This window comes from Anas acuta, chromosome 2, assembly GCF_963932015.1.
Source record: "Anas acuta chromosome 2, bAnaAcu1.1, whole genome shotgun sequence".
Classification (NCBI taxonomy): domain Eukaryota; kingdom Metazoa; phylum Chordata; class Aves; order Anseriformes; family Anatidae; genus Anas; species Anas acuta.
Genome location: NC_088980.1, coordinates 97582435 through 97592773, shown reverse-complemented (window position 1 = coordinate 97592773; position 10339 = coordinate 97582435). Strand labels below are relative to the sequence as shown.

At 38.6% G+C, this 10339-nt stretch overlaps 1 protein-coding gene across 2 annotated transcripts in view; it reads left to right on the top strand.

Moving 5' to 3' along the window:
• The window catches only part of TSHZ1 (teashirt zinc finger homeobox 1), a 55680-nt gene extending 45853 nt beyond the window's left edge, over positions 1–9827 (top strand). The window contains exons 2-3 of one of the 2 annotated variants that reach the window (XM_068671340.1): positions 5192–8389; positions 8989–9827. In XM_068671340.1, the coding sequence (XP_068527441.1) occupies positions 5192–8382 (3191 nt within the window). In that variant the 3' untranslated portion in view covers positions 8383–8389; positions 8989–9827. Of the gene's footprint in view, positions 1–5191 lie in introns of both variants that reach the window. The other variant, XM_068671341.1, reaches the window with a different exon arrangement.
• Positions 9828–10339: the final 512 nt, after the last annotated feature.

Here is a 10339-nt window from a genome sequence, read left to right as displayed (position 1 = left end):
TCATTCAACCTGTGAGAAGCACGGAGGTTGTTCTTGTTACTGTACCTCATCTACTTCTCAGACCCATTGCGTTAGAATTAGAGGGTAGGCAGTTCTAGTATTTTGCCCCCTATTTTGCTGCAATTATAAACGAAAGACACAAACCACTGTAGTAGGGTTATTAGGATGTCTGATAGTCTGTGCTACTCCTCAGCCATTGTCATAACTAAGCCATATTTTTCCACCGTAGTGACATTGTAATACACACATACACACACACAGATTTGTAGCATCTGTGCCGTAATTTTTTATGAACATTTGTATGTACTAATATAGAAAATTCTCAAATCTTCCAGCAGGCGTGTTAACCTCTCACAATGTGAGATTTTGGATTCTTTTGTAAAACTCTCATAACTGTGTATTCTGGAAACGTATCTGGAAATGTTCCTTTTTTTTTTTTTTTTTTTTTTTCCTCTCATTTTTCTGTGATGAGGGAGATGTGTCTTTTCTATCGTTACATTTTAGCCCATTTCTCAAAATGTGTTCTTGTGTTTAGTGGAAGTCACCCCCAGCCTGGGGTGCAGTTTGTGCAAGGTGACAATGTGGGCTGCAAAAACTTCTGCAGCTGCTGTCTCCTGTTGGCTGGGTATATACTGGGAGCTGCGGAAATACATCTGTTGCAGAAAGAAGAATGGTGAACATTCACACCGTGCCACTATTGTTTAGTTCCAGGGTAGGCCCTGGTTTAGCAAAGAATTTTAGACCGAAACCTGCCCCTGTTTGTTGAAACCGTGAAATATATATTGCGGTGAAACTGATCTCAGTGTTCAATTGTCTTACTGAATCATAACCTTCAATACTTAGGTGTTTCTTCTGAATAAAATTATTTGTTTGGATTATTTAAAATTGGGCCTTGAAGATTTTACTGCGTTTAATTTTTTAGTCTGTTAAAAACAAATGCAATCATTACTTTTCGTCCTTCTCAAAACAATGCATTCAGTGCTGAATCCCTTTTTGAACAGAAAAGAATACTTCTGTGGAGACAGATTCCTTCAAAAGCACCAGTCCGAGGTTATGGAAAGATTTTACGTGAGAATATTTATGCTTTTAACCACATCCTTACACTTTGGATCTGTGTCTGCTTTTTCAGACAATGGCTGTATATTTATTGTGTAAATATTCTCACTGAAGCAAACACAATGTGCAGTGCTACTCACATGTACAATATATAGCATCTCATGTCCACTTAGATTAGAATGCACAGCTTTTAACACTGTTCAAAGATGACAGTATATCTATGGGGAAACACTGACATCCAGAAGGCACATTTCATAGGAAGAGAAATATTAGCAAGGTTTATTAAGAAAAGAAATACTAACTATTCCCCCTAATTTTTAGTTGTCTGAAATTTAAAGCTTCCCCCCCCCCCTTCTTTTTTTTTTTTTTTCCAGTATGCATTTACCTGAGTCTGTGAATGCAGAAATGAGAAGAAAAACTGACATTATGTTCTGTAATTTTTTCTGCTTTGGATATATTATTTTTTGAGGGGGATCACTGTTAGTATTTGCTGTTGGTATTTCTGTGTGGTTTCAGGACATGTGAACCAGCGGAGACTCTGTAGACGGAGGAATATCTGAAGAAGATTGCTTAGAGTTTCTCGGTCACTGGAAGACACACTGTCTGAAGTCTCTCTGTCTGTCTGTCGATCTACATATTGTAGTTTAGAGGGAGAATCTGAACATCCCACTCTTCCATTTGATGTAGAGCAACATTGCTTGTCTCCTCAAGTAGTTATGACAGGAACGTTTTTAAGGCTTAAAATTCTGAAGCTTATTTATTTGTAAATCTTCTGTGTGAATTTTAGAAGTATATACATGTTTTTACAAATTAATGTTCTTCATTTTGTATGCTTCTGAATCTCTAACAGAAACCTTTTCAGTTAGAGAATTGCACTGACCTTGCAAAATACCATATGTTGAGTGTACTGCTATTCATCTTATAAACATTAAGTCGTGAATGAATAGGTATTGTGTGTATCCTGTGGTAACTAAAGGAGTTAAATAAAATCTTTTTGATTGCAGCGATAGAAATTAAACATTTCAGATAAATTACTCTCTTTTTGGTTAAGAAGCATTATTGCTTTGTGTTATTTCAGACATGTGGGTGTGTACATCATGTAAAGTCATTTTTCTTTCAGAATCTGGCTTAAATTCTGAAATCACAGAAAATCAGAGTCCTAGCCAATTGTATGTTCTTAACTCTTATGTAGCAGTATATGTTGGTAGGGGAGAGGACTCAAATCGTGTACTAGTCTCAGCAGAATCTAGGACTAGGAAAGTAAGTGAAAGATGGATATTTCACCCTAACACTCCGTTTCTTTGCTTTGACAGTTTAACACCGACCTTTCATGTAGTTTTAATGTCTCTTCGTGTGGCTTAACTCCTTTTATTTTTATGGTAGAGAAACCTATTCACCAAGTGCAGAAGTATGAGAATAGAGAAAACACACCATCATAAATAAATAAAGGAAAATAAAAGATATGCCAGTGGCTTAACTGGGGTTTCTCCTCAAGCAGATATTTAGATGGTTATGTGTAGCAATTATAAAAATACATATTTATGCAATTTAGAATAAAGTAAAGAGATGAGAGCAGATAATTCACATGGATTTGTATGAAATACTGTATCAACTATAGCAACGTTCAGCATCTTACAACAGCATCTTCCATGTGTTTATTAAAAATATCAGGATATGAAAATTAGAGAAAATTGGCATAGTTCCATTGAGGTTAGTAAGAAGATAGCTCTTCATAAAAGCTAAGAATATGGGCCCCATCAGCTTGCAGTTTCTAATTGGTGACTGTCTGCTGATCATTACTAAGATTTTTATTTTTTTTAAAAGAAAAACGCCAGATGGTAACTGTCCATTTTTATGCATTTGGGCCTTTTAGATTTTTTAAAATTTTATTTTGAAGTCATTTCAGAATCAGAAACCATATTCTATAACTGTTATTTACCTTACTGAAACTTAAAAACGTCTTTCACTGTTAGAAATGACTGAAAACAGGTGTGTTTAATGGGAGAGCTAAGAGATCTTATGCTGTAGCCGTGGGAGTGGATTCTACTTGCATACCTAGAATTTAGAGCTGCAGAGGTAGTGTAGTGCCCAAATACATGCAGAGTGTTTGAACAGCAACGTTATTACAATACAATAGTTCTTTCACTATTTCTGTATTTTATTATTTATTTTATTAACTAAGTGTGTTTTTTAAAATACTTTTTTCTCATTTTCTGATGCTTTTTTGACGTCTTCCTGGCCTTTGGCTCCAGAGTGATTTCTCTAGTGACTTCTGTTGCACTTGGTATTCACTAGTCCTCTTAAACATATCAGAAAATACTTTAGGCTGAGGCAACCTGTAAGGAATTTTGCCCTGCTTAACGTTTTTTAAACAGAAAATAAAATTGTTTTCTAAAACAAATTGATTCTTAAAGGACAAATGAAGGGTGTAGTGGTCATCTTAAGGTTCAACACTACCCCAATACTCCCAATACTTGGTGGGCTACATTTCTATCTTATCTTAAGAGGTCAGACTGAAGTAGTTAGGGGCAGCATAAATTGCAATTGCAAAGGTGAATACAGAATGCACTACTGGCCATAATACTGTTACCTTTCTAAAAAAAAAAATTAAGACTCTTCAAAAAGTGTTCATATTACAATGAGAGAAGACTTTATTTTTCAGAAAAGAAGTTTCAGAATAAATTAGCAACTGTGTACAAAAAGAAGTTTAACTCTTGCTTTCCCCCTCCCAACTCATCAAGACATCAGCTTTGTAAACGTGAAAATATATATTTTCTTCATATTGCATAGGAGCAGAAGTGCTTTTTTTTTTTTTTTTTTTTTTTTTTTTCCTGGCTTTCTTTCAGTATTATACGATGGCAGGCCGTAGCCCACATTTCAGCATCACTTTCTGCACAGTTCACCTACAAAGAGGCATTTTTTTCCTTCAGTCTCTGAAAACTGTTCACAAGCCATGCTTTTTCTACCTTGACGTGCTTATAAATGATCTGCATTGCATTATCATGGTGATTTTTTTAAGCTTCTTTAACAAAACTGGAGGGAAATGTGTACAAGTATGTTTTCTGCTTTGCAATGAAAGTGTACATTTATCACTTAGGTACATGTAAGCCACTTCTGTGAATTGGGCCCTTGGAGTAAATGTGTTTTGATGTAATGGCCATCTGCTCATGAATATCACATTTGCTAGTTTAAAAAATAGTTTGATATAGATAAACACATAGTTTGGTAAGATTATATAGTTTCACCAGGTGGCAATACAATAGCAAAGTTTGATATTTGCTGTAAGCCAATAATCAAGCTGGGAGGGAGGTTTCAAGGTAGGGTGTTTTTGTTGTTGTTGTTGTTTTCCTTTTAAAAATTCATCTCTTATATTTACTCTTAGTTGCTGACTGCTGTTTTCCAAATGGTAAATGCAGCACCCACATCAGATCATACCAGGAGGCAAAGTATATCCATGTCATTTAGGAAAACAATTGTAGTCTTGCTTCCCTTTTCACCTTGTTAGAACTGAAAGCTTTTCAGTTCTCAAATGGACCGAGTACAGCCAGTCACCAGGAGGCTCTGGAACAACTGATCTGACACATTTGCCCAGTGTAGCTCCAGTAGAGTCAGCTGTCAGTGACACAGCAATCACCCTTGAGGCTGTAGCTGAAGCTGGTTTGCCAGAAAAGACAGCCTTGATGAGATGGAGTTGGTCAAGTCAGTGGTTCTGAGATCCTAGGTCCGTGGGGTGGATGTCGGCTGCACCGTGTTTTGCATACATACTGCAGTAAATACAGCTCGGGGCCAGGCATTTTTTAAGTTGATTAAAACTGGTTTAGTAGGTTCTTTGTTTGATTTTGGTTTCGATATTATGGTATCTACTGTGGTCCTGGCACATACTTTACTGCCAACGTCAAAGTTTATTCTTAGATAGTACTGATATCAAACTGTAAGCAGGACAGAGTATCTGGATTTATAGGCGGAGTGTGTAAGTGATGGTGAGTTTGGTTTCTGGATGTATCTTCAAAATTTGTCTTTATGGTTACTGCTTTTAGTACAGAAGACAGCAATGATGTAAAATGTGCGTGTTCAATAACTTTGTCTTGTTTTTCTTTTTTTTCCCCCCTTTCTTTTTCCTCCTCCTGTATTTTAGCATATGTTCCTGAGGAGGAATTGAAAGCAGCAGAAATAGATGAAGACAGCGTGGAAGATGATGGGCTGTCTCTGGACATCCAGGAGAATGAGTATTTGTGCAATGAAGAAGCGGAGATCAAAGAGGCTCAAAGCTACCAGAACTCCCCAGTCAGCACTGCAACTAATCAGGATGCAGGCTATGGTTCGCCGTTTAGTGAAAACAGCGATCAGCTGGCCCATTTCAAAAGCACTTCCTCTAAAGAAGAGAAAGAGGATCCTCAGTGCACAGACAATGTTTCCTATCCACAGGACAGCTTGGCACAAATAAAAGCTGTGTATGCAAATTTGCTTTCAGAGACTTGCTGGTCCAGTTTAGCTTTGGACTTAAAGAAATCCAATCAAACCACCAGCAACAATGGAATCAGCCAGAATGAAAACACCACCAGTACTGACACCAACACCAACTCCCAGAGTACTAGCACTACCAGTACCAACACTAATACCAGTACGACTACCAGTAGTACTAGCAACAGTAATAATAACAGTAACAGTGGTGGCTCAGGTTATGACTGGCACCAAGCTGCGTTAGCTAAAACTTTGCAGCAGACCTCGTCATATGGACTTCTCCCAGAGCCTAGTCTTTTCAGCACAGTACAGCTTTACCGGCAAAACAATAAACTTTATGGGTCTGTGTTCACCGGTGCTAGTAAGTTCCGATGTAAAGACTGCAGTGCAGCCTATGACACACTGGTGGAGCTAACAGTGCACATGAATGAAACTGGACATTACCGTGATGACAACAGAGACAAAGAAGCTGATAAGACCAAACGGTGGTCAAAGCCAAGAAAAAGATCACTTATGGAAATGGAAGGCAAAGAGGATGCTCAAAAAGTGCTGAAGTGCATGTACTGTGGGCATTCGTTTGAGTCCTTGCAAGACCTCAGTGTCCATATGATAAAAACAAAGCATTACCAGAAAGTGCCTCTGAAGGAGCCAGTACCAGCCATCACTAAATTGGTCCCTTCTACCAAAAAAAGAGCACTTCAGGACTTAGCTTCACCTTGTTCACCGGAGCCAACAGGGATCACTGCAGAAGCTTCACTGGGTGAATCTGCAAAGGATCAGAAAACTGCCAACCCCTACGTGACTCCAAACAACCGCTATGGCTATCAAAATGGTGCTAGCTACACTTGGCAGTTTGAGGCACGCAAAGCCCAAATACTGAAATGCATGGAATGTGGCAGTTCCCATGACACGTTGCAGCAGCTCACTGCTCACATGATGGTCACTGGTCATTTTTTGAAGGTGACCAATTCAGCTTCCAAAAAAGGCAAACAGCTAGTACTGGACCCTGTGGTGGAGGAGAAGATACAGTCTATACCTCTTCCACCCACCACCCACACAAGACTACCAGCTTCCAACATTAAAAAGCAGCCTGATTCGCCAGTGGGCTCCACAAACTCAGAGGAAAAGAAAGACCCAGAGAAGGAAAAAGTGGTGGTCAGTGAAACAGAGAAAAAGATTAAAGAAGAGAATGAGGACTCTACAGAGAAATTTGAGCCAACGACTTTGTATCAGTACCTCAGAGAGGAGGACCTAGATGACAGTCCTAAAGGCGGAATAGACATATTGAAATCCCTTGAGAACACGGTGACAACAGCTATCAGCAAAGCTCAGAACGGAGCACCTTCCTGGGGAGGGTATCCCAGTATTCATGCAGCTTACCAGCTCCCAGGAACAGTCAAACCCCTTCAGCCCGCTGTGCAGAGTGTTCAAATGCAGCCATCTTACGCCAGCAGTGTAAAATCACTGTCTTCAGAACATAACGCGCTCATCCATTCCCCAGGCAATCTTACACCCCCGCCTCACAAGAGCAACGTATCTGCTATGGAAGAACTGGTAGAGAAAGTTACAGGTAAAATCAGCGTGAAGAAGGAAGAGAAGCCTCTGGAGAAAGAGAAGAGTTCTCCAGTCAAACCCATGTCACCTGCTGCTAAAGAAAACAAAGACTTCCCCAAATCAGAAGACACGAATAACAAACAGCAGCAGAAAAAAAGCTCTGAGACAGAAGTTCAGAAGGTCAAAAAGGATAGTCCAGCAGAAGCACATACACCGAATGGTACAGAGCCACTAAAAACAAAGGTTGCAAATGGCTGTAACAATTTAGGAATCATCACAGACCATTCACCTGAGCCATCCTTCATTAACCCGTTGAGCGCTTTACAGTCCATTATGAATACTCACTTAGGCAAAATTTCTAAGCCGGTAAGCCCCTCTCTGGACCCTTTGGCCATGCTGTACAAAATTAGCAACAGCATGTTGGACAAACCCATTTACCCAACCACTCCGGTCAAGCAGGCTGATGCTATTGACCGGTATTACTATGAGAACAGTGATCAACCTATTGATTTAACCAAGTCCAAAAACAAACCTCTTGTTTCCAGTGTGGCTGACTCTGCCTCGTCTCCGCTAAGGGAGAGCGCCCTGTTGGATATTTCTGATATGGTGAAGAACCTCACAGGGCGTTTGACACCCAAGTCTTCAACTCCATCTACTGTGTCGGAGAAGTCGGATGCTGACGGGAGCAGTTTTGAGGAAGCTCTGGATGAACTGTCACCAGTACACAAGAGGAAGGGCAGACAGTCCAACTGGAACCCTCAACATCTTCTGATCCTTCAAGCCCAGTTTGCTTCCAGCTTGAGGGAGACCCCAGAAGGCAAATACATTATGTCGGACCTAGGTCCACAAGAGCGGGTACACATCTCTAAGTTTACTGGTCTTTCCATGACCACAATTAGCCACTGGCTGGCCAATGTGAAGTATCAGTTAAGGAGGACAGGTGGAACCAAATTTTTAAAGAATTTGGACACAGGACATCCTGTTTTCTTTTGCAATGATTGTGCCTCTCAGTTCAGGACTGCTTCTACATACATAAGTCACTTAGAGACACACCTAGGGTTTAGTTTGAAGGATCTGTCAAAGTTGCCACTTAATCAGATTCAAGAACAGCAGAATGTTTCAAAAGTCCTCGCAAACAAGACTTTGGGCTCACTTGGAATAGCTGAGGAGGACTTAGGCTCCACATTCCAGTGTAAGCTCTGTAACCGAACTTTTGCAAGCAAGCATGCAGTCAAACTGCACCTTAGTAAAACACATGGCAAGTCCCCAGAGGACCATCTGATCTATGTAACTGAGTTAGAAAAACAATAGCGTCCAGGTAAGCAGCCAGGTATGCAAGTGACCACAGGAACATTGCACTAAACTTCTTCATAGTACTGCACTAGGCCTGACCTGAGCCTCTGAAATCAGTCTTACTTTTGTTGCTGAACTGCCTATCTGGACCTTGGTTTTTCTTACACTTATTTTGTAGTTATATTTATATGCTCTTTGTCTGATCTGTGCATGGTTATTTTTGTTTCTGTTTTTATTTTTTGTGAGTCAAAGTCTGACCTTTATTTTCAACATCTGTCCTTGATGTTAAGCTATCTTTTGTAGAATATAGTGGGAGACACTATTGAGAGACATTAATTTAGCCGTAAAGAAAGACACAAAGAACAATGATAAAGAGACATCCTAAAATTACAAAGTTGCCATGACAATAAAGGTCACAGAACCTGGTAGTGTCAAGTTTTAACCCTCTGAGAACTGTAATAGCATTTCTGTGCCTTTCCCAGTGACTAAATAAGTAAATAAGGAAAAACAAAACAAAAGGCTTAAAAGCATTTCATTCAAATAAAAGCTGTGTCAGAAAGAGAACTTATTTTTTTTAAATGAATGAGCTTTTTTTTTTTTTTTTTTTTTTTTTTTTTAATGCAGAACTGGTTTGTGAAGAAATTGTGCATGCAGTCCTTGGAAGAAGGAGAACTGTGTAGTACACAAGGGGTTAGGAAGCCACAACTGTATAAGTTAAATAATAATTAAAAAATAAATAAACCAAGTTGCCACTATGCCCAAACCCTCTGGATGCTGAGAATTGCCACTTTTTGGCCAAAAAAGAAAAAAAAAAGAAAAAAAAAAAAAAAGAAGGTATGCAAGCTGTTATTTAAAACAAGTGTAAAAATGCTCCTTTCTTTCCTTTTTTTTTTTTTTTTCTTTTTTCTTTTTTTTTTTTTTTCCTGTAAAATACTGCAGTTTATAGTTATTTACAAATGTTAAGCTTTGGTACAAGCTGACCTTTCTATAGTGTGCTGCATTGGTAAATGAAAACAAAAAAATGGGGCAAATGTTGGATTCTGTTCCTTGTAAATTGCCAGCATCAGCTTAAAAAATACATGTTACATATCGTACCATTTTAAACTGTTCAACTTTCTTTGTACCTTCTGGCTGTATGCTTTCTCTTTTAACTTTTTATATTGTCATTTTATATTCGATTTCTGTGTATATAATGTAAAACCACACTTTTTGAATAAAATTTAGTTCCTGCAGCTTGATATAAATAGAGAAATTTTACTGGCACCTGCATCTTTCCAGATGCATGTACTTAAAGGAACTATCTGACAAAAAAAAATAAATAAATAAAAATAAAGCAAGCAATGCACTATGAATTATACATTTTGATGTTTTATCATTAATATTGTACAGTACATTTTGGTTCACACAATTAAATCCACTGTTTTCTCAAGTGTAAAATAAACCCACATGCAGTTCTTGATTTACATACATTGTCATGTCGTCATTATACTGTCTTTGAGGTGTTATTCCAGCAATAAGAGGTATCGTTTATATAATCAACCAGCAAAAATCTATTCGAAATCATCTCTCATGATCTGTATGCTGACGTGTTTCACTCTAAGCCATAATACTAATAACCTCTTAAAAGAGATTTGCCATGGATTCATACTCAGAAAGGTACTCGGAAAGGTACTCGAAATCACCGGGGCACTGAAGTATAAGAAGGGGTACAAAGTCTTTTGCGAAGTTAATTTTCCTGTGCTGTTTGACTGTACTCGTAGTTATTTTCTGTGTTCATTCAAAGACTGTCTCCTCCCTTCTTCCTCAGGCAAAACACCTTAAACACCTTTTGATTTCAGCAGTCACATAGTAAGATGCTATGGCTTCTGCCCCTCTAGTCTGTTGAATGCTGTGCTACTTGCCTTTCTGGCAGCAGTGAAGACCTCTGAGGCTTTGACACCAGTTTTTACTTACAGTACAAGAAGACAGACCTATG